This window comes from Chironomus tepperi, unplaced genomic scaffold (genome assembly GCF_022539635.2).
Source record: "Chironomus tepperi strain 1889 unplaced genomic scaffold, CSIRO-AGI_Ctep_v1 contig_359, whole genome shotgun sequence".
Taxonomy (NCBI): domain Eukaryota; kingdom Metazoa; phylum Arthropoda; class Insecta; order Diptera; family Chironomidae; genus Chironomus; species Chironomus tepperi.
Window position 1 is genome coordinate 214,806 of NW_027226481.1, and position 25,214 is coordinate 240,019.

The window sequence follows — 25,214 nt, forward strand, 5'->3', positions numbered from 1 at the left end:
GAACTCGAAGGTAAGTTAGATTTTGGATGGATCAGTCGACATAAGTCAACTTCAGGCTTTAAAATTAGCTCCTAATTCATCCTTCAAATGTGTATTTAATAAAAAATTGCATTACCTTGTTCTTGTTGCTGCTTTTTATTCTCTCAACGAAGCATCCATTTCACTCCCCCATATCCGTCTGGAATTACACTTTATTTATTTGATAAACAATTGCACATTGCAAATGAGAATGAAATAAAGCGCAAAAATAAGACCAAGAAGAAGAAGAAGCGACAATAGTAGTGTCACATGTCGTGGCGCTAGCAAAAAAAGAGCAAAGAAATAAAATAAAATAAAATGTGAACTTTAAATTCAGAGAAAATTACAAAGTTTATCCTTCTTTTTCTTGTGTAAGCAATAACGTTGCAATAAAAACAAAAAGACAACAGAAATTGCATGGGAATGGAAAGATGTAAGACAGATAAGGATGCGATGAGACTTGATTTATTGAGTTGATTACGAGATTTTATTATATTACTTATGAGGAAGAAGAGGAAAATTAAATGAACAGAGGAAATTTGTTGCTTCCTTTTGAGTTTTTTGTCTCGCTTTTCTGATTGCCTTCTGGGAAATTTTCACATTTTGCTTTGATCATGATCTTCGGGGTGATGAAATTAAGAAGATATTTTATATAAATAGTCAGCTATAGTTAAAAATGATTGCAATTTTATACAAGTTGTTTAACTAATAATTTTATTTTCGAGTTTTTCTTATTTACATTTTTACAAATTTAATTCAAATATGACACTTAGTTATCTAAATTGTTTAAATTTTTAAAAAAGTTAAATATTTTTTAAGAAACTATTCTGCTTATTTATTATTAATCTATCTTGAAAGGCACATGGAGTAGTAAAAGCCCAGGATAGTGTCATTAGGCTGACAAGGAACCGTTCACTTATTACGTTAATTATCAATGGAGTTCTAGAAATTTCATTTGTTAAAATTAGATCCCCAAGCGATACAAATGAAGAAGGTTCCTCCACTTGTCGCCAAAATTTAGCAGTCAGATGGACGAAAATCGGAGACGGCTTCCATTTAATACTAATAAAAGAGTCTTAGTTTAGCCTTTAAAGTTTTGTGGCGGAGTCTTCTTCATTTGTATGAATGTAATATGTGAACGGCTCCCATGACTCTGCTGGGCTTTATCTTATCCAAAGCTCCAAAAACCAGATTTTTCCCTTTCCGGCACCATGTTCCAGTCACACTGGCCTAAAAACAATCATTCCTACTTTTTCTACTCAATGTGTCTTTAGATTATGAGCAATATCAAGATTCTTTTTAAAAAAATTATAATTTAATTTTAATAATTTTTTAACATTGAGGTATTAATTTCTTATAAACTTACTTAGGTTTCATTCACTTATTTCTTAACGCCAAAAATCGACTCTTAACCACTCCCTACTTCAAAGAGAGGGAAGCCCTCAATGCTTTCTTGAAATCTCGATCCCGATACATATACAGGATCGGGATTGAAATTTTCAGAATTTTCCGAGAAATCCTGAATTCCTGACCTTGATCTTAATAGCCAGAAAGCATACCTCTCCCTCAAATATCGTTACGTTATAAGTGAAAGAACAAGTGAAATGTGTATATGTAGAAAAAGTAAAGTGCTGCAACAATCAGAAGAAATTTGAAAATTTATTTAACTCAACTACGCCATCTACATTTTAAAAGCATTACTGCAAGAATTTCTGTTACTATAAACTGCTATAATTCCATCACTTTTGATTTTAATTCAATGTGAATGAACTTTAGTTCACAAAATTATTAAATTTACTTTAAGTTGAATAAATATTTTAAAAATGAAAATTTTCAAATTTCTTTCTAATATTTTAAAATATTTGTGATAACTTCTATGACTAATATCACAGATAACTTTATCTAATTAATATTTTTATGACAAAAAAACTTGAAACTTTAAAATTTCTCAATTTTTTTGTCTAAAATATTATTTTAAATGACTCAAAGATTGTTCGGTATGGTCAAGTTAACTTTTTTGTTAAGGTATCCGCCTTTCGGCTTAATTTGGTTGTTCAATTGTTGCTTATAATCAGCTATAGTGTACAGAGATTGCTGAAAAATAGGAACAATAATGGTCAAAAATTCCACAAAATTTTCAAATTTTCCTCACATTTCTAGCATCTGCAAGCTCAATTCTCGCCAATTTCTTCAATCCTCTGAAATTCCTGTTCAGAATTTTACCAAATTCAGCTCTGGAAATTCGATATTTCTCAGTTGTCGTCTCGCCTGGTTCCGATGTCGTTTGTGGCGGCTACAAAAAAATAATTCAATTTTCCAATAAACGAAAATTAATTAAAAAATCATCAATTTTACTCCTTTCGTTGCTGTATCAGAAAATTGATCTTGTATGATGTCCCTTAATTGTTTAAATGTATTCGATGTGTCATTGTATTGCTGCATAAAGTGAAAGAAAAGAGAATGGAACAAAGATTAATTAAACATAATTAATTGACATGTTTTGTGTGAAGGTTACCTGAAACAACAATCCACCCAGATATGCAACCTTTCCAAAGAATCCCAATGGTTGTGGTTTAAGGAACGATCTCGTTTGCCTTGCATGATCAGCACTTCGAGCGATGACCTATTTATAAAAATGATTGAGAATGGGAAATGTTTCGTGATATTAAATTGAAAATGAAAGTACAAATAAATGTGGAACAGGTTTGCAGACATTGGTCCACTGGCCATTCACCAATTTCCAAATCAGTCATGAAAAATTTAATGGAAAGGAAAATAATGTTTTTGTGTATTTTGTTATTGGAAGTGGATTAAAAACAATAAAATAGAGTGGATTATGGGTTTTGTGGGTAATTGGAACGCAAAACATTGCTTAAGCTAGTTTGGTGATCACGGTTGTGCTGGAAATCGATGTCTATGACGCTTTTATGGTTGTTTTGTCGATGCTCAATCAGTAATCATGCATCTGGAACTCTCAACGTGCCGTTTTGATGCCAGTTCAGCGGTAAATCTGATTCTCTACCAACTTATCGACATCCTGCTGCCGAATTCATTCCACATTTGCTTACCGGCCGCCAATCTCAACCTTGACGAAATTATCAAAAAATTCCACTTCAGCCGCTCCCAAATGAGCTCACATAATTAGCATAAAAATGCTATCAAGCTACCATTTAGTCCATAACATACATATACAAAATACGCAAAAAAAGACTCACGTGATGATGATGTTCATGATCGTTCCTTATCTCACCGCTCAGCTCTGACATAACCAGCGTTGCAAATAATAATACGATCCATTTACTGAACATTGTTTTGGCCTTTTTGTATGATAATTTTTCAGTAAGAAGAAAGCCTTTTTCACAAACTTGTCAAAAGATGATTTTTTTGGCACTGGTGCGAATTTTAATTTTTGGTCTGTGAACTTCCGAATGGTCAATAACCTGAATTGTTGAGATTTTTTTATGATGAGGATGCAAATTTTTTTTGATGATCTGCAAGCAAAAGAATGAAAAGAAATTAAATTATTATGGAAGATAAAAAGAAGAAAATTCCCAGATGAATGTGCATAATTCATTGAGCAATTTGAGCAGACATAACATAGACTTGTAAAGCAACTGTTGTAGACATAGATAAGTGAATATGGTTGGATAAAACAGGTGGTATGGTAAGGTATGAGGCATTTATGATGAAATTTGAATTCATGGTTTAGATGAGTTGGGAATTGAGGGGTTTGGCTTAATAAGGAGACAATTTGGGGACAATTAAGCTATGGAAAACATACATTATCCCTTATTAATGCCCAAAATTCCCCTTTTTCTGCAATTCTTTCTTAAAAACCAGACAAATTAAGTATGACAATTTACAGTCTCACTTTTTGTCTGCTCACAAAAAAATCTAAATTATCTTACATCGCGAATCTTCAGTTACATCATACTGAGTCTGTATTACTGGCCACCATGACCTTTTCCACTTAAGAAGCATTTTTTTAAGCAATACCTTCTTACTGAGTGTAATAATTTGCTTAATTTAATGCTACAGATTTAAACTTAATTATTAAAATAAAATTCATAATTTATTTAAATTTAATTACTTATTTTAAAATTAAAATGAATAAAATTGTTTTAATCTCTTGAGCATCTTTGGAATCTGATGAAATTAAAAGAGCTGAAATGCTACTTAAATTAATTAACAAATTTTGCAGAAGGATTTGCATTAATTATTGTTTTTTCATGAGCTGTATGAATATTGATTTAATTGGAAATTGCAAGATAATTGGCTTTTGAATATTACAAATTTTCTGTAAATAAAGCATTCAAGTTAATCGTGTAGTCATCACTTATGACAGAAACTTTAGCAATTTTCTAAAGTTTTTGAAACCAAAATTCAAATTTGACCTTCAAATTATTCAAAAAATTTCAGTTTTTTTCATCAAAACTTTCTGTTTAACCCACTGATTTAAGTCCAAATGGTTCAATCCTAATCCCAAAATTCAATTGACATTGATAGAATTCAATGGAATTTCGATCAAATTTATTTGTCTCAAAATTCCTTAATTTATTGCTTAAAATTGCAAATTTATTTCTAATTCGTTGCATTTACATTGAAGCATATAACAGGTTCTCTAACATGTCAGTCAAACTTTAAAATATCTGCATAAAATTAGCAACTTTTAATCATAAACCATTCACATAAGCAGATTAAGCTCAAAAAAACCAGTCTAAGACGATAACGATGAAAAATTGGCACTAATCAGAGTTAAGTCATTTGACACATCAGAAGCATGAAATTTAAAATGTTTGGTATTGATTCATATCAATAGGCTCGTGTTTTATAATTCCACAATTCAGATGCTTTATTATCATTTTAATTAGGAATGACCAAAAAGTCGTTAAATTAATGGATCATCAAGATTATCACTGAATATTAGGAATAGATATGTAAAAGCAAGTTTGATGAGTAATTTGTGCGATCAATTTGATAACTTTTTAACATTTTGTGTAAAATCCTGTGTTAATGCTGTATACTGAATGAATCTGCAGATGATTGAAAAAAAGTAAACAATACACAGTGTAAACAAGCAATTACATTGGCGCCATCGACGTATCATCGTCATTGTAAAAATCATCAAGATGAAGATCATGTATCACAGCATGACAGCCAAAGGTCAATCAATTATGAATCAATACGAATGTGTGCTTATGTAATTTTGTTGATAAAATGCTTCAGTCTTATGAATCATAAATTTTATCTTGATCAGCATACATTTTAAGGATTTCGTCTATGCCTGTTAACAAATCTTCAGATTCCAGACGCTTAAATTGATTCAAATTAAGTCCTACAGCCTATATTTGACCCATATAACCCTTACCAAAGCTTGTTAAGTCAAAAATTGATAACGAATCATGCAACAATTCCTTATCTAATATTTGCTCATGCTGATATTGCTGGTAGCTAAATATACGGGTAATTTATAAAATTATATCAAATAAAACTATTTTGTTACATAAATTCCTTGAATTTTTCATCCAAATTCCATACAAAAACCTATTAAATTGTGTAATTTATTTACTCCTATTTGATCAAGCTATTGAGCCCATAATTAATCTGTTTGGTCAGCGAAAGGTCTTTAAATTAAACAAAATAGTCAATTTACAGCTGCATCAATCGACAGTCCTATAATTACATACTCTAACCTTTTACATAAAAGGAAATTCATAATTTGAAAAGTCACTCGATATAGCAATCATTCATTCTGTTTTCATCAATCGCATTAGGGCTTGTTAATGACATTTTATCTCTCAAATTTTAAAGACAAATGTGTTAAGTTCAATGAAACAAATGCTGAAGATAATCAAAACATTTTAAATTGCTTGTGTTGCCACAAAATAATCAATCAAAATTGAATCACACTGAGTGAGTTTGGGATTACTTTAGTCCATAAATGGTTAATTGTGGATTTATCGTTGAAAAATGGTCAATTTTAATAACAAGATTTTAATGAGTTTAATTTTTTTTTTGTTGAAGTAGCTTGAGTTAGTATGAAGCGTTAAATGGGTTTCGGTGGCAAATTCCGAGTAGCATTTAGGCAGATTTTGGGGATTTTTGAGATTCAAAGACACGTGCGCTTCAAGGGGGTCGTGGTGAGTTTGGGGATCAATACCCAGATTTTAATAGAATCCAGCATTAAGTCAGAATCATGCCTGACGGACTCTAATAAGAATCTATCCCTAGAGACTCTCAGCAGCAACCAACTAAGCTCCCAAACCCAAAACTATAACTTTTAATTCAAAAATATCAAGTAAATCATCAATTTGCATGCAAAAGACACCATACCAACTCACATCCATGCCGCTTATCCACTTCATAAAATTTAATTCAGCTATGTAAATAAACAACTACATAAACTTTTTTATAGACTTGCAAAAATGTCCATTTCAGTATAAAATTCACTTTAAGTCGGTATTTTTCCACATTCGTGTCACATACAAGACTATGAAACATCCAATATGATGAAAGTATTGAAAAAATTGCATTTTGCAATCTTAACTGCAGCTGCATCACTAATTGAGTTCAATGTTTTTCAACTAATCGATTAAATTACACTAAAAATCATAATGAAATTAAAGTATTTGTGATAATTGATTCATGACCTAGATTAACATCCAACAAAAATGTGAGAAATATGTCTTGAAATGCTCACATGCGAAAGAAAACGAAAGCAGATATACAAAAATAAAACTTCTTCTTTTTTTTCAGTCTTTAACACACATATGTCAGTGCCTGTATGACGGTCAAGCTGATATTGTTATATCATCACTCATAATGTCGAGTTTCGCATGCAAATTAATTGAAAAATATTTATCGTCTTGATAATTTTATTAAAATAAATGCCGCTGCGGGTTGTAAGCCTACTTTTGGCATATTCAAGCTTTACATTTGGTGCCAGATGTCAATCTAGCTGCTCATTAGATCTCTTCAATAAAACTTTACATCACCTAAATTTATCCTACCTTTTACCTCATTATAAACCTCAAGGAATGCAGCCATTAAGTCATAAGTCTCTCCTATTGTAAGTCAAAGCTATGCTTCGCATTACAAAGCGCAATAAAAGCTTCAACAATGAAAGCAATAACAATAAAATACACGTGCGTTAATTGTAAAATGCTTTAATATGATTAGATTATGTTATGGACATGCATATGGGAAATAATCTCTTTTACAGCTTACAATGATTGACACTTCATGATTGTTGAGCTGATTTTTTTCTCATACTTGACCGTAAAGGTGGTGCTTGTGGTGATTTTGTGAGAAAATAGTGTAGTTTAGTGTAGCATTTACTATTGGAGTTGAATTGGGTTAAGCTAGGTTTTGGGGATCAAATTGACTAGATCTACAAACAGCTGGTTCTCATCCGAAAGGTACAAGACGTAAAATAGACGATAAATTTAGTCCCAGGCCTGCGTGACTCAAGCGTGATGTCTGATTCGATAAAATCCAACCCCACACCAAACTCACGGAATCCTGGAACCACATTCCAACGTCATATGTCTTTCATGTTGTCATTGCATTTAAAACGATAAAATTCAGCATCTGATCGTTTCAAATTCTGACAAAATCCCCTCAAAGGAAAGTGATTACAGTCCAAAAACCATAAATAAAGTTGGTGCTATAAAGTAAACTTTACAATATTCAAAACGCCACTGACACTTTCTGTATACCTATGAATTATCTCACTGTATCTCACATGCATGCATGCTTGGCATAAAAAGTGATTTAACATTTTTTATAATCCATCTTTTTATAGCCGACAGCCTCATTTTTTCGCTTTATTAAAGCTACTGTAGATAAATTTGAAATAATGAATTTTTCTAGGTGCTGAAATTACTGCAAAAATTGTCTTCTGCTTCTTTAATTTTCTTAATTGAATTTAAATTATATATTTTAATAAGGAAGAAGTCTGCATCAAGTGTGGGAAATATTTGAATAAATTATTCAATTGCCAAAGCAGTTTTGAGTCAATATTTGACCTTGAACCACTACAGACTTCCTTGTTTAATAAATTTTTTGTGCGATTAAATATTATGACAGAAATTATTGTGATTTTGAACCTGTTTTGAGGAACTGAATATAGTTTTTAATGTCTTAATTGCTTAAGCTTGGGTATTAAGACAACGAGGTATGAATAATTGTATGGCATCATTGTGAGACTGAATATTTTGATGTATTATCGAAGATTTGCTGTCTTGGAAGCTATAAAATATTTTGATTGGCTTCTCGAAACAAAAGAACATATCATTAAGGAAGTTCTTTGCTCACTTCACATCAATCAAGCTGTATTATGATGGATAGAAGCTATTTTGCAGGTATTAAGTATAGTAATCGATAAATGATTAGCAAATCTATTCATTTGGGTAATTTCTCGGCAATTCTTGTTAGTATTCATTAAATCTGTTGGATATTGAACATTTCTTGTTGGTTCTTCATGACTGAATTCTTTCCTTATTGTCTGAAATTGTTAATAATTCTTCCTTATTTGATCAATTTCGCCTTAAAGTCTTCCGCAATTTTAAAATTTAAGTTTAAACTTTGATGCTTGATTTTGGTTCCTGGACGGCACTTGATGCCAAAAAATGGGAATGAATGACTTATATTCATCAAAAACTTCTGGTCTGTAAGCAAAAATGCAAGTTCCAGCCTTAATTGAACTATAAGGTACAGCCGAAATCTGCAGAAAATTCAAGCCTCCGTCTCTTTCCCGAACCAAAGCATTGACGAATTGACTCCACTTCTATGTTATAACCAACTTTACATCGACCTAAATTCAGCAATTTGCTACATGTGCTTTTCGGATTACTTTTCCTTTCATTTACCTCATGACTTACTGACTTACTTTTTTTCCTCCATATTTCTCACATCAGATAATTTACAAACGACCTTAAATACCTGACCGACTCTCAAATTAATTTGCAAAAAAAAAATATGTTCACATTTTAAATAAATAAAATAAGTCACGCAACCCATCCTTCTTCGGCAATTTCCATTCATTCCAGCTTATTATATGGGCTTTTAAATTCAGCATTTTATTATCGATACTTTTGCTTGCAATCACGATTGTGTTGGAATTAACAGAAGGTGAATGAATGCCGAAGTTAAAAGTGAGAGGGAATTTTTCTTCCTTACATGATTATTATCGGTTATGACATGTCATATTGGAAACATGAAACCATTTATTTAGTGAATTATTATGTAACATATGCATTGTTGTGCGGATTTTTTTGGGAAATAGGGAAATAATAAATGATGAGCTTAATTGGGAATGGATAAATGGCATTTTATGAGTATGATTGTGATACTGAATCGACTGCAGCATAGGCAGCATTAGTAGTTACTCATCAAGTAGAGTGCAGTAGTTCTGACCATTTACTACATCAATTGAGGTTTATTATAGCATTTTGAAGTCCTAAAAGGAAGATTGAAGCTGATCTGAGTCAACAAACCTCCCAAAATTGGTAATTTACATGACAATCCACCCAAATTAGTCTCAATCGGAATTTATACTCCAACTTCTCACAAACCCATTCAATTTACCAACCTTAACTGCACCTTACTATATAAATTCACTTCAAGAATTCTCAGCAACATAATTTTTTATGGACAACAATGAAGAAATTTCTTCTTTTTTTCATCTTAATATAGCAAGTCTCTTTATGATAATCTTTACAGCATTTATCTAAAAAAGTCAACTTTCGATTGTGTCTGTATGATTGCCATGCATATAAAAAGAACATTGTCATCATCTTAAAGTGGATATGAAGACATCAAATGCATTAAAAATGTTATGAAACGGAATTTGAGTGTAATTTTTAAGTCAGGAATTTATGAGCACTAGACTCCCACCCAGATCGTTGAAAAATTGACCGAATAATAAATATGGACGTAATTTCAAAGGAAATTTGTGAATTTGTTGGACATAATCAATTGGGTGCCATTCAACATGATAAATGTAAGCCTACAAGTAAATAATTTATTATCATTAACATAAACATATAATCATGAGCACCTTAATGCTTGTGTTCATTAAATTATGTATTTATTACCGCCAACATGGACTTCTTTTTGGGATTTATTGGAGAAAATTGTGAGATGGGCTTTCATTTGATTTGCTGCTGCATCTGAACATTTTAGTATATTAAGCAACTATCTTTTGGAATTAAGCCAGCAACTGGAACTTAACTTTTACAGCACACACCCAAAACCATCCCAAGCACATCATCAATCCACAATATTAAGCAATAAAGCTCAAACATCACGGCAGCTCTTAATTAACTCACTCTTTTTACTATCTCAACATCACAAAGTGGCAATTTCCTTGTAACAAAACTAATTAGTGCATTACATGTTCTCAGTCGGGCATTTACATTCGTGTGAACGAAAACAAAAGTCAGTCATAAAATGCAACAATTCATATGAATGAGATGCTCATCGAAAATTATGCATGAATTTGAATGTAATGACTAAGCTGATTTATGTGATGAATCATTTTGCCCTTGAATTAAATCAACTGCGTCTGAAGATGTTCCGGATTTTGAATTTTTGTTGTAGTCAATAAGTCAAATGTTTACTCATTAAATTAACTAACGACTGAGGACGTCTCATTTTATTTTTATTGCAGTGTAAATTTACTGCTTTTTTTGACGAAGTTATAATTTTAACGTAACTGATCGTCTTCATTTTGGAGACAGGGGTGGGCAACCTTTGCGCTATGACATGCTAGGGTGCCTTGAAAGTCTCAGGTGTGCTGTGGCGTACCACAGGCTTAGAGTCATGGAAGCCCCAAATTGGTGCTCAAAATTGGTATAATTCGTCTCAAAAAGTTCGACCACACCTGCATCAATAACATATCATTAGCAAAAAACAATGAAATTCAATTGTACTGTTCAGCACGCGGCAACAACAGTCGTACTACGTATACTGCAATCGCACCTTCACGCAGTGTAGTTAAGCAATAATCATCTAATATAGGTAATAGCAGTCATTATTGGTGCTCATAATGTGAGAAGCTTTTTCACACAATTAATTTGCATTTTTTTTCGCTATGATTTTGCCATTTTTAAGCCGATTTCATCGATGATCTGCTTGCAATTTTGATACTTCATCGATGCTGCTTAATAATTAGTATTGATTGATGAGAAGCATGTGAAGTAACAAGCTTTAAAATTGCAGCATAACGAATGACAAATTCGAATATTTTGTCATTCAACAAATTATCTAAATATTAGATTATGTAAATTAAGCACATGTGGAATTTGTGGATAGACTGAACAAAGATGTCAATAATCTATGAATTTTATGAAGGTTGACTTGAAGATTTGAAGAATTAATCAATTTGGGACTTTGAAATTCAACCGAAAAGGTCAAATATTTATGATATTTTGATAAGATTAACGATGATTAACGAGATTTTGGGGAATTCATAATTATGGAATGAGAGATGAAAGAGTTGTGGATTAAATGGTGATGGTTTGCATTGTTTGAACTGTTTATAGTCGATGTATTTGAGACAGTTTGAGCAAACTTGGTTCAAATGTTCTCAAAATTTGAAAATTAAAATGACAATTGTTAAATGTAGTAATTCGTAATAGTTACAAGTCAGAAAACTTACATTTCAGGCATTTCACAGTTCAATTACCCTAAAAAATCACATCCAATTCAGCCTAAAGACTCAATTTTGATTAAATTCACAATTTTCATTTTCACATCAATTAACCAATTTTCTCTTCAAATTCACATGTACTCTACTTACATCTACTTTAAATTACCTAATCTTCAAGCCCTTTATAGCTGCTTTCATTTCCATTACTTATCAAAACTTTATATTTTTCTCAAAATAAAAAGAAATTCAAATCTTAATTAATTTTTCATTGAAGAAATTCACCCAAAATAATAACAATTTTAAGTTGGCCAAAGGCATTGAAGAAATGAGCACAAATCAAGTTCAATGAAAGCAAAATGCGATGCTGCGTAAGTTGTTTAATAAATTACCGGCATTTTGTGAGAAGTAAAAAGATACAAAAAGTGTAAAAAGAAAATTTGTTTTTAATGAAATTGAAGTTCAAAAGCTTTTTTGTGTTGCGTAATAGTAAATGAGTAATAAAGTAGGTATTTTTAGAGATATTTGATATGGTTTGTAATGATGATAAGCAGCATTAAATCTAGTTTTAGATCCAATTATTCATTTGATTTGGTGTTTATTATGAGTGATTGATTATATCCCGAGCTATATAAACGAAGATGGTTCTGTCATGGAGCTTTTAAGGCCTTTCTGTCTCCGATTGACTTCCATATAGCTACCAAATGTCATTTAGTGCCAATAAAAGAGGTTTAGCGGTGCTTTAAAAGCTCCATGGCCGAACATTCTTCATTTGTCGCTCGGGGATAACCAATTAATCCAATACATCAATCTGAACATCCAATTCCACTTGTAACTTCAAAGCACATCTAGTTCCACACATTTTCATCTTATATTCCACAATATGTAACAAAAGGCATCAAAACCACTAAAATTTCCCTTTCATTCATTACCAACTATGCTGCATAAATTAAAATCAATTGAAAATGATGTGTAAAATAGTAAACTAAAGTACATTGTATAAGACATAACGGAAGTACCCAACTGCATGACAAATAACATCACAAATCATAAAGTACATCCAACGAAAGATGGAAAGAAAAAGCATGAAAAAAAAAAGTAATTTTGTTGTTGGCTGTTGAGCATAAAGAAGCACGAGAGCATAACAATGTAAATTGAATCAATAACTTCTCCGTCTGTGTTCCTTCTCATCTCTATAAATGGGCGCAATAACAAAGAGACCTTGAAACTATCAAAAGAGAAAGACGAGCAGAGCAGAAAAATGGAAATAAGATAAAAATAAGTAAATTGATGGGAGCAGCAGTGGCAGTACAATTTACATTACATACCATCAGTCATTGGGGCTTTTTTTAAGGTGAAAAATTCACGCAATTTGTCGTCGAAGGTCATGTCGATGTGGTGTGTAGGTATTGCAGAATTGAATAGATATAGAAAAGTAATTACATGGAATGATGACTTTTGGAATTAAATGCAATTACATAGTATAAATAGTCACGAGATTGCAATTGTAGTAAATAATGATTAGATGAGGTCAACGGGTCATTGGAATTAACTTTATTGCATTGATTATTGGGATTTAATGGCATTTGATGATGTTACTCAATTCCTATTGGAATTATCTGGTTTTTAATTTAATTGAAGATCCATAAATGTCTTCCCACCTTTTATGAAGCTGCAAGAGAAATGCACAAAAATTCCTAAATTTTATTTAAATTCGATTACATTTTTTACACCTAAATGCACCCACTTCCATGTGATTAAATGTCTCAATTTCAAATAGAAATTCATGATGTGAAAATTGATATGAGAAAATGCTTATGAAGCTCTATTCAAGCTGCACATATGTACATTAATCTTACTATTGCCATCCAGTAGGTAGAAAAGCCATCACGGACCGTCCCTATAAATTTTTGATGTTACTTAATTGATGTAGAGTTGCCCTAATGACTAGGTTTAGTCGAAGACTCTAAGTTCTACACACAAGCATGACTAAGGCTCAAACGTTATACAATAATTGGCTGTTTGAGTGTCCAAACCTTTTGCATGACTACAAGAAGAGTAAGCGCGTATCATAAATAACTAAAATAGCCGATAGTCCTATAAAAGCTCATCATTGATCCCTAACAGATATTATGTTTGTTCCTAGTCTGTTCGAGTATTCAACCTCCCAATTATCTGCATATATGCAACTCTAAAAGTTCACTCATATCGAGTTTCATTTCCCCGAAAAAAAAGACCAAAGATATTCATTGAATTGTCAGTTTGGTATAATTTATTAACCTTCAATAATCAGTTCATGTGGGAAAGTAAGAAATACGAATAATGTCAATGAAATTTTTTTATATAGATCTGGTCATGCGGAAAATATCACGATTCATGACAGGCATTGAAATAAACAGTAGTATGAAGATTATTAAAGAATGTAGGGGCTTTATGGATGTAATGATGAGAGTAGGAGGTGATGTTATGAGTGATAATTAAGGATTATGAACCGGGAAGATGAAACGATGCTGTCAGGGCTTCTTCATGTCTTATTCCGTCAAAATGACGATGTACTGTGACATAACAGCTATAATTTGCTGCTTAAGCTTCTCATGCACAATTCTATAAAGTTCAAAATATAATTTCATCAATAAATCCACAGATCATCACATAAACTCTCATAAACAGCACAAAACCTCCCCGTAGACTCAATAAAATACAACTCTTAAGTCCAATACATTCAACGATGTAAAAATATTTCACAATAGTCACCAAGCAAGCGTCAATGGACAGTCGAGTAATACATTTATTCACAATATAATACAAATATTGACACATGCCATACATACGACGTATCATATGCCATCTCGTTCAGAGGAAAAAATTTCAACAGCACATCAAGAGACGAACTTGAAAGAAGAAGTAGAAAAAATAAAATTTCCGATGACTTAAAAGTGTGTAGAATTGAGGAAGCAAACATTTTAATCAAATTATCATAATAGTTAATATTTGCATGCAATGACTTTATAATAATCATAGTCACGACTGCTTAAATTAAAGGTCATCAATTATAGTTGACAAAATCTCATCAAATTAAACAATTTATGCTTCAAACAAAAGCAGCAGTTGAAATATTTCCTCTAACATTGATTGCGCAAGTGTAAATTGAAATCTATCCATTTTCTTCTCTTTTAAGCCATCCAAAAATGCACACAAGAAATCATGATTACTCTTTATGGTGTCAGATTTACGAATGTTTATCTAAATGGAAATTTTTATTAATGTCATCTAATATGCGCCCTTTTTTAAACTGCATATGATGAAGAGAAATTGTCTTTTTTGTTTGGTTTTATTTTTCATTTTGTGCGTCTTTGTTGACTTTGAAAGTCAATGTTAGGTGATAAATAAATCAGTGGTTTCATATCGCGTGTGATTTGATGTTTGAGCTTTGAGACTTATTCAAATATTTTGAATATTTTTGAGGAATTTAAAATTTATTTTTCGATTCTTTGTTACTATTGGAGCTGGTTTTAATAATTTTAGATTAATATGAGTAAAATGACATTTGCATTGAATTTATAGAGCACATGATGCTCAAATAGATTGAATAAATCATTAAAATAGCGTCATACAGGTTAAATGGAAGTTCTACCTCGAAAAAGATCCTTTCTGGATATAATATTACAGTCAGAATGCTTGTCTTTGAATCAATATTAACTTCAAAAGTTCCAGTACAGATTAGGGATAGAACTTTACATAAATCATATAGAAATTTATTATTTTTAATAATAATAAATTTAAAATTATAATACTAGTTTAGCACTAAAATTCTATTCATTTGGAACTGATATACTGCGCTGACCTTGCAAATCAATTGAAACTCATAACCACTCTTATATTTTGTTCCATTGCTAAACAAAATTCCAAATGCTAATTCGATACTGCCTCTATAGCCTAAGAACAGTCTACGATAATTTATCCCAAGCAACCTGCTTCGCTAGCTTCTAATTTATAGTTAACAAAAGTTTCAAAGACCTTTTTGACCAACTAAACTTGACATCAAATAGCAAAGATCTCCACAATCATCAATTCAAGATCGTTTAATCTAGCAATAAAAATAACCTAACCTTTATCACCTTTACATCCTTCATACTAAGTCAAGCATCAGCACACCTCAATCAACGCGGCAATCATCACAAGATAAAAGCCTTAATGACACCAATTAATCTCATTTATTGCTGATAAAATTACTATTGAAGGCTTCAAAATTTATTTATTTTTAGTTCCATGACATTTTTATTAAAGTTCAGTCGTTTAAAGCTTAAACAAATTGTTTCATTGTTGACATCTAATCAAACGACAAGTTAGCTTTGTTGTTGCTGGAAATAAGCAATTTTGTGCATGCAAAAATGACTTGCAAATTGACTTAATAAGAAGTCCTCACGTTTTTTGTAAGTTAATCCATCATTAATCCACTTGAGATTTTATGAGTGACATGTCTCGAGACTGACTAAGTAGACATTTTAAAATTGCAAACAGGAATATTAAGTCACTGACAAAATATTGACGCAATTGATTAGAATTTGCTAATTAATTCAACTTTGCAAAAGGCAATTAATTACAGCATTCGAGTATATCGATTTTATGCAGAAACTAAATACTCATCCAAGGACATTTTGATTCTCTATTTACGTAATAAACTAATAAAGTAATTGCAAATTTCATGGTTAAGGTGAAACAGATCTAACATGTGGAATTGAGTGGATTTTTGAGTTACGTAATAAACATTTTATGAAGAATTCAAAGAGAATGAGAAGATTTAAGTGGATTTAGTGGATGTATTAAAGTTTGAAGAATTTGGATCAGCTAAAAGCTACTAATGTGCGCCAAAAATGTTAGAGACTTAAAGCTGACCATTTTAGGCACTTTCCGGTCTTATTTATTTTGTATTAATTAATTTTTGTTGGTTTTAGTGAAGTTTTAGCAGGTTTTGGCTCATGAAGCTGTCTAAAGTGACAGATACTCGCTAATTCCGATTATGTCATACACATCCTTACTGTCCTCAACATTCCCCATCACGTCATCCATCATAAATTCTAAGAATCGCCATCAATCCATCCACAAAAGTATAAATCATCGATTATTTCAAAATCTCTCCGCATTCATCGTTTCAAGGTCATATTTATTACAATACATATGTGAATAGCTCAGCTGGATTTTCCTATGCTTCATTTGCAACACAAAAATTGTTATAGCCTAGATTTTACGGTCATTAAACGACTAGTGCAGAAATGTTGTAATAAAGAAATCAACAACTTTAGTTTTGTGGAGCACATGAGACATTCTTTAAGTTTCATGAGAATGCAAGATTTGTTTTTGACAGGTCCGTAAAAATTCCATGTCTAATTATGAATAAAATTAAAAACACTTTGAAAATTCGTCTCGCATTAATTAACTACAGTGTCTAATATGCCCGAAAAAACATGAACATTTTAATTATAATTTAAAATCTCAATTATCATGGATCTAATAAAGTATTGAAAGGTGGCTTGTTTGGAAGTTTGAATTGTGATTATTAGGTGTCAAGAATTTAAGATTTAACTGCGATTTCCTGGACTTTTTTGATCAAGTTTTGATGATCTTGAAGTTGAATTAAAAAGGCTTAAGAGATTTGTGCTGAGTGGCTTGGATTCAACTGTGAACTGTTGGTCATGACTTGATCTGGAGGTCTGGCGAGCCATGACAGGTTAAACTGTCAATTAGCCTTGAATACCAGCTCTGGATGTAAGGTCTAAATGGCTTGAGAATTCTCTCCAAAATAGAAGTCAAAATCTATTTAAGTTGTGGTGTGACTTAATTTAGAGTCAAGATAGAAGGTTCTAGAGAAAAATCACACTTTCCCAGCATATAGCTTGAATGGAACTCGAACTTACGCCCTCTTAATTACATGTCAAGTACTCTTATGTACTAAGCTATTGAGAGTTGTTAATGAGCATGGTACAATACTCATTTAAACTTTGTTTCCCTATTAAATGATCATTGCACAGTTTTTATCCGTATATTGGACTAAGACACAAATGTCAACAAATTCTTACTTCCTTCCTGACTCCTCAAGTAAATGGCAATTGCTGAACTCAAATTCGACTCGGATTTTGAATGGAAAAGTTTAGGAAAAGTCTACTTTAGGCGACTCGACACCATAAAAAATACGAGTCGACTTCAAGCTCTAGTAAATGCATCTAAAACCTTTAATAGTTCCTGTCAAAAATCATTTGAAAAATCCCTCAACTTTCAAAAAAACTGCTAGTAATTAAAAATCCCACAATAACAAAGAAATTAAACACTTAAAAACGTTCATCATGTTGCTTTCAAACCTTTCAAAAAAGCTGCAATTCATAGCTTATTTCCCTTCAAAATTTAGGTATTTTCATTTTAATTTATTCGTTTGTTGTTTTTCCCTTCATCGATTCACATTAGTCTCATACAAAATACGCATTATTCAATCATTGATTCATTATAGATAATCAAATAAGCCCTAAAAAATTTCGGAATCTTAATGCATTGTCATTATTTATGGTAAATGTGTGTAATTGCTGGACACCTCAGAAGTAAATCTACTCGAAGTATCTCAATTACAAACATAAACAGTCTTAATTGAGTTACGAAATCGAGACTATTTTTTCTACTGTTCAAATTTAACTGTATTTCCATCAAACATAGTGCGTTAGGTTGCATGATATGATTAACACATTGATAAATTACTCAATTATAATTCATATTCGACCTCGTAAACTTTCACCGTAGTTATGGGCAAATAAAACGCGTGTGCCCTTTCTATTTCACACGTTTTATATGTCATATAATGTGAGTGTCTGTACAAATTTTTGTCACATATTTTTCAACACGTTTGGCTGTTGGCACTTTTTTTTGCATTCGCAGACTGGATATATTGTTATTTAATAATGTCTTCGTCTTTACTTTTCAATTTCACACGATACTTTATTTTTGTTTACTTTTAAAGTGTTGATTGGAATTTTTTTGGAACTAAAGCATGTGGACTAGTTGACTAGCTAGTGCTATGTAGGACCTGAAGCCATAAACCCTAAAATCACAAACCATGAAGCACAACAGAGTTCAAAGATTCAAATAACCTGAATAATTCAAAATTCCAACAGCAACACTGTGCCATACACAGCACAACCGATGCAACATACAACAAATATTCCATAAAAAGCCATCGATCACTATTACCTTAAAATACCATTGTTAAATAATCAAACAGTAACACACATTGTTGATATGATGGCAAGAATATTGAATAATTCAAACTCAAGTCCAGTCTCTAAACCTCCACATGGTTATCGGTTGCTTTTTTTTGCTGTGCAACATGTTTTTTCTCTCTTCTGCAAGCACGTATGTGTATTGCTACATTTACGGATATCTCGATTGGCTATTAAAACAATTTTTCCGGTTACTCATATTGAGTTGCGAAAAAACAACAGCGTCAAGCAATAAAAGAAAGAAGAAAATAAAATAATGTGTATTTTGAGCATTAAAATAATGTAATCTATTGCAGGGTGTGGGCATTGGTAAGGTTGATTTTAAGGGGAATTGTTGAATCAACAAATTAAATTGGAAGATTATGACAACCACATGACTGTCATTAACAATAGTGTTGCAGCTGGGGGAGAGACACAAACTTGCTATACTATGCCCTTGGTTGAAATTCAGAAAAGGCGTGCTGGTGCTCCAAGAGCAACATGGCATAGTACGGCAATGAAAGAATGCCAGATGGATGTCAAAACTGAGAATTTTACAAGCTTTGTGATTCTGCCAGCAATAGAGTAAGATTTAAATCATTTTGTAGCAATCTAGACTTCAAATCGGAGCATGATTCCAGTAAGTAAGTAAATATCACATGATACTCATTAGATCCTATTCCCATCTATTACCTCACCAAGAGTATATTTGGTAATTCCCAGGATTAAATCACGTCACTTAGTTACAAGCTACCCAAATCTCCTTAAATTCTCTACAGAATTAAAATTAATTATTTCTACCTCCACAATGACCTCGCTTGTATCCCCATGAGTTGAAGGTCATGTAAATTAATCTACACAGCAGCAAAAAATGGCACCTGACAATTATTCGACTCCTAATTTGGTCAAATCGACTAATCACTTTATTTCGCATATGACAATCTTTGCATGTCTTTCAGCAATTCGCTCTAGACTTATTAAAATATTTTTTGGCAAGCCAGCCTAAATATCTCTTTATATCATAAAACTCTTATTGTCTTTGGACGTGTCACAACTGCTTAAATGTTAATAAGTTATCTCTTATACCATTTTTAGATTGTATAGCTTACGGGAGGATTTAATTTCATTTATATTGCTCAATATAATGCTGTTGATGTATTTCGAGGAATAAAATGCTGATAATGATGCAATGGTGAGTGGCTTGTAAAATGCTATAAAATTCACAAATGGTGAGTCTTTTACATTTTCTGAGCACGAAGTTTTATTTCAGTTTTTTGCATTTTTTTCTCTGTCTTGAAAAGCTGCACGTTGTTTATATACCGCGACTAGCCGGTTATTTAATAAATTTTTAAGCATGTTAATGGGTTAGGAGAACAACTCAGTTTGGAAAGGTAAACAAGATATTTGAAAATTCGAAGAACTGCTTTATTGTATATTATGTTAATTAACTTTTAGAATAGGCAAGAATATTATGACTTTTAAAATGCTTGTTTTGACTTTTAAGCGGGAAAAACGTACCAATTATGAAGTTTGCAGACATGTGGATGAATTTCTTATCATGTGATTCTTGAGCATTAGCAAAAAGTTGACAAAAAGCTCTAGTCATGAAATTAAATTAAAATGTATGTAAATTAAGTTTGCTTAGATTTAAAGCCGGATAAACGGAGAAGAGAATTTGTTGAGTAAATAAATGACTTATTTGGATTGTTCATAGCGTCGACAAGGTCACGTTAGGATAGTTTTGTGTTGGCTTAATGCATCTGGCATTCCATAATACCAGAAACTTGCCAAACTAGGATTTACCCAGACCTAAGGTTGATTCAGAGCTAAATTTGAATTCTACTGGCTAGAAATGACAATTTCGATCTTTTTGATCAGCTTTACAACTTAAAATTGAGATATTGGCAGGTAAAAATTGTCAAATGGTAATAAAGAGAGGCAAAACATTTACAAGGTTTTTAAAACTTTGAGTTTTCGATTCTACACCATCAATTCCAATATTATAAATAGGATTCTTTTGAAATGAGATTGAAATGAGAGGTGCAGTATTAATTCTTAGCGATAGAACAGAATTAAACGAATGTCTGACTTGTGGCATTTGACCATAAACTCGATTGAATAGGTTTTTATTTGGCAACTTGTAAATCTAGTTCTACTAAAGTAGAATTGAATGTCTAGTTCTAAAGACTGCCATGGATGACAATTGACCTGCACGGCCAACGAAACAGGAAAATTAAGTAAAGACAACTAATTCTTTGAATCGTGATGCGATTTCCACATTACAATACACAGAACCCATGCATAGCTAAGTCCCTCAACAATTATTTACAATTTTTGCCAATATTCCTATAAAAAGCACCTGACACTTGATCCCATATGCTTCTTACAATAAAAATATTATCCATTAAATTCAATCATCCATTCCTTCATCATTGATTTATACACTCAACGTGACTTCATGGATGCACATTGCACTTTTTTTCATTCATAATACTTCTTTTTTGCATCATACATTACAGTATAGAAACATTCATGCAATGTAATATGTGACATAATTGTTTACTTTTTCTTACATTTTTGTTTTTGCTTTCGTTTTAATGACTTTTTTTCAACTTTATTTTGCCGCGACTCTAAACTTCAATTGAATTTGTTTGTAAATGATTTTTGGAACAAAAAAAAGTAGATTTCAATTACTTTTGGCCTAACAAGTTGATTATTTGTTTAACGACGACTTACGAAGACAATTGGACAAATTGGTGGATTATGAAGAGGAAATTAAGTCGGCTTTTTTGGGTGTTGTTTTTGATTATGTTGGTTGAGAAAAGTTTTAAATTGAATAATATTGAAATGGGTTGATCGTGATTAGGTGGATGAGGAAGCTTTAGATTAGGCTAGAGTTACTGATTTTCGAATTCTTGAGTGGACAATTTGACATAATGGCTGGTTAAAAGCAAGAACTTCGATTGATGACATTTTATCTGGAACGTACTATATGCCATTACTAATGGCCCATTAGTTAATCGTAGGCCTAGATATGGACTGGATATCATATCAAGTTGTTCATTAGGGATTAATATGACCAAATTTGCATCTGATAGAATAAAAACGATACTAATTTATCTAAGAAGGAGCATAAGAAGGCATGGACAATGGCAGCATAAGAAGGCAAGGACAGAGGCTTTGTTCTTCTAAGCAGTCTTCCGTCCTTCTCCCTCTTTTCAATTTTGCGTTGATTAAGGTAGTTTATTCAATAATTCTTTAGTATTTTATTGTATCGGTTATTTTACTGGGCAGTAGATGAGTATTTCAGGAGACACAATGCTCCATTTAGAATTAATTTGGAGTTTAAAGTTGCATATAGTTTCAGTACGGATTCCATAATCTGCTTTGAATTTCTGGAGTGTGTAATATAAGCCTGACTAACCTTCACTTTCATTCTAGACAAAACCAAAAATTCTAAACCCACAAAGCATTTCACATTTCCACATTCTATCCAAAAAATCCACCTTACAACAAACATGCTTCAAGTATTTCACACGAACAGCAACAAAAATCAATATAGCTCCCTAGCTTTACCGCTCATTATTAAACTAATTAAACCTCTTTTATTTTACATTTTCATACTCTGATTTTTCAACTCCGATTTCATAACAATTGCAAGCTTTAAATTATAAATCGCAAAAATTTGTAAGCTCATTGATATTTTTGTTTTGAAACATAAAAGAGCATAAAAATTGCATGACTTTACTCAATGGAGATCACAATCAAATTTATTATTTTTATAAAAAGAAAACTAATAATGAGAGAAAAAAAAACAGATTTATTTATTACTCAATCGTTCATAAAGAATGAATATTAGTGTCAAATTATGAGGAATTAATGTCAAATTGTCGGCGAATGGAATGCGAATTTTTATTGATTTTTTGGGTGATTCGTGACTTAATGTTGCTTGATTTTGGAATATGTTATGGAGTTTTTAGGATTTTTTTGGAATTTTTAGATGATTTGTGCCGGGTTTTGTGGAATTGAATATCAAAACTAAGGTTAGATTATGTTATTATGGAATCATTCACTAATCTTGATGGGTACCATGTCAAATATGGGATTTTTTGGTTCCTTTAAGTGATCAATTTGACGAAAGTTACAAGATTGCTGTCCAGTTGGATTTAATTCGATGCTTTACAAGCTATTCCTAACTGGAAATGTTTGAAAACACTGATCTAGATGCAGCTCCTAGCTAGTCACTTAATTGCAACGCTCTAGAGGAATTTCAACATCAATTCAGGTATTAAAACCAACACATAAAACTATAGCACAAAGTCAAATCAAATTTTATATGAACTAGAGTCGAATCTCGACTCTACTCGAGCTCTACTCGATTCTAGTTGAGCTCTAGTCGAGCTCTAGTCGAGTCTAATCGAGTCCAGCCGAGTCAAATCGAGTTTAGTCGAGTCTATTCGAGTCTGGTTGAGTCTAGTTTTGCTAAATCGAGCCAAGTCGAGCCTAGTCGAGCTACTTTCTACGCAAATTCCGAGTCAACTTCAAGCTCCGTAGAATAATATTAACCACAAACTCACAATACCCAACCAATAAATTAATTAAAAGAAATTTAAATGAAATTCCAATAAAAATTAGAAATGATGTCAAAATATTGCGAACTTCCAAAAAATTTCCAACCTTAACATTTGAAATTTTTCGTCATAAATCGAACGAAGAAAAATTTTGGTTGTATGATTTTGAAACAAAAAGCTAATTTTAATTTCAAATATATATTTCGAGTTCCATTGCCAATAACATTTCATATGAAAAAAAAAATATTTTAAGTATCAATGTTGACTGCAGTAATATTCACATATCTACACTAATAACACTGAGCAATCGCTCCATATTTCATTGCTTAGCGTCGTTTATTCACTCTTGGGCAAGTTATTTTCTATTCAAGCATGATTTGAGACATTGAAGGTTGAGCAACGCAAAACGATTCAATTAATTTATGGCACTTTGCACACTTTAAATAAATGTATTTGCTCATATGAGAGGGCTGGTCGTAGCCGCAATAAAAATTGAGGTTTTAGGTGCGAATTTCACCGACAAAATTATAAATTATTTCTATGTACAGACAGTTGCTAATTATTATTTTTAATTGTTTATCTTGTTTATTATTTTTTTACCTTCAATTTTTTCGGCTTCCGGAATTTTGGCGATCGGCGTTTTTTTTTTGGATGAGTTTTCACAATTTTCTGGATTTTTTGGAATTTATTTTCACTTTTTAAATGCTAAGTTTTGAGATTTTTCTTGCAAATATTAAAATTTGAATTTTTGAAATTTTGAGAATTTTTTTCAAGTTTCTAAAATAAAATTTGAATTAGGAAAAATTTGATAAATTGAAAATATTTGCAAAAATGATTTGAATATTCTCAAAGTTTAGCAAATTTTAAATTTTTTCACTCTTTTTATTCTTCACTTAATTTTTTTGAAATTCAATTTGAAACAATTTTTTTTTAAATTTGTAATTTTAAAAATTTTAAATTTTTTCAAAGCTCACTGAGATTTTTAACATTTTTTTGAATCAACTTGAAAACAATTTAATTTTAATTTTTTAAAGTAAAAAAATTCAATTTTTAATTTTTTGTAAAAATTTAAAACGTTAAATTAAAAATTGAACTAAATTTTAATTTTTTTAAATGATTTTTAAATTCTTTTAGATTTTTTTAAAATTAAATTTCAAACCCTTTCATTAAATTTTCTAATTTTTTTTTTTTTTTTTTTTCATTAAATTTTCAAATTTACTTCAATTTTTTCACACTTACTAAATATTTCAAATAAAACAAAAAATTCAATTCACAATTCACGACTCGCGTTGTTCTCGATCCGTTGTATTCTGTACGATTGAGCACCGGCTAGTCCGCAATTTGATTATCATCATCATTACATTCTAAAATATCCTTCAACATTCAGTCAGAAAATAACTGAGATAAATTCGCTCCCGAGCGTCAATAAACTTAAATAATTTTTTTCAATTTATTCTCCGCTTCTCAGATCTTTATTTTCAGTATTTTTGTTGTCATCCACGCGATCGCCTTCACATGCAACTAGCAACTGGTCTCATAGTACCGTGAACAAAATGTTCACTCGATAAAATTGTTAAATATTTTTTTTTCTTCTCTACTTGCTGCTCTCTCACGAAATGAGTAGATTTTTTCCATTCATAGGTGCTGTGCATGCACATGCTGACTGTTGAATCAATAGACACAAATCAATGAGTTGTATAGATAGGAAATATTTGGACAAATATCATGAATCAT

At 31.5% G+C, this 25,214-nt stretch overlaps 1 protein-coding gene across 5 annotated transcripts; it reads right to left on the minus strand.

Annotated features, from left to right (window-relative positions):
* Positions 1–704: 704 nt before the first annotated feature.
* LOC139094881 (uncharacterized) lies at positions 705–24,990 on the minus strand. Of its 5 annotated transcripts, none has more exons than XM_070646096.1 (7): positions 24,720–24,990; positions 24,081–24,149; positions 3,234–3,509; positions 2,534–2,641; positions 2,374–2,454; positions 2,171–2,311; positions 705–2,112 (listed from the first exon to the last, which is right to left on the minus strand). In XM_070646096.1, exons 3-7 carry the CDS (start codon positions 3,324–3,326, stop codon positions 2,002–2,004), a joined length of 534 nt encoding a protein of 177 aa, XP_070502197.1. In that variant the 5' UTR covers positions 3,327–3,509; positions 24,081–24,149; positions 24,720–24,990; the 3' UTR covers positions 705–2,001. The 5 variants fall into 5 exon arrangements, with proteins under 5 accessions (XP_070502197.1, XP_070502196.1, XP_070502195.1 ...); XM_070646095.1 differs by having other exon boundaries at positions 24,081–24,185; XM_070646094.1 differs by having other exon boundaries at positions 24,081–24,203.
* Between the last annotated feature and the right edge of the window lie 224 nt (positions 24,991–25,214).

Excerpts from the sequence above, each read along its gene's own strand:
- LOC139094881 (XM_070646096.1), bottom strand. The coding sequence starts at position 3,326 with ATGTTCAGTAAATGGATCGTATTATTATTTGCAACGCTGGTTATGTCA. Across the intron at positions 2,642-3,233 it reads ATCATGAACATCATCATCAC|GTCATCGCTCGAAGTGCTGA; the intron begins GTGAGTCTTTTT and ends TTTTATAAATAG. Across the intron at positions 2,113-2,170 it reads AGCTTGCAGATGCTAGAAAT|CAATCTCTGTACACTATAGC; the intron begins GTGAGGAAAATT and ends CCTATTTTTCAG.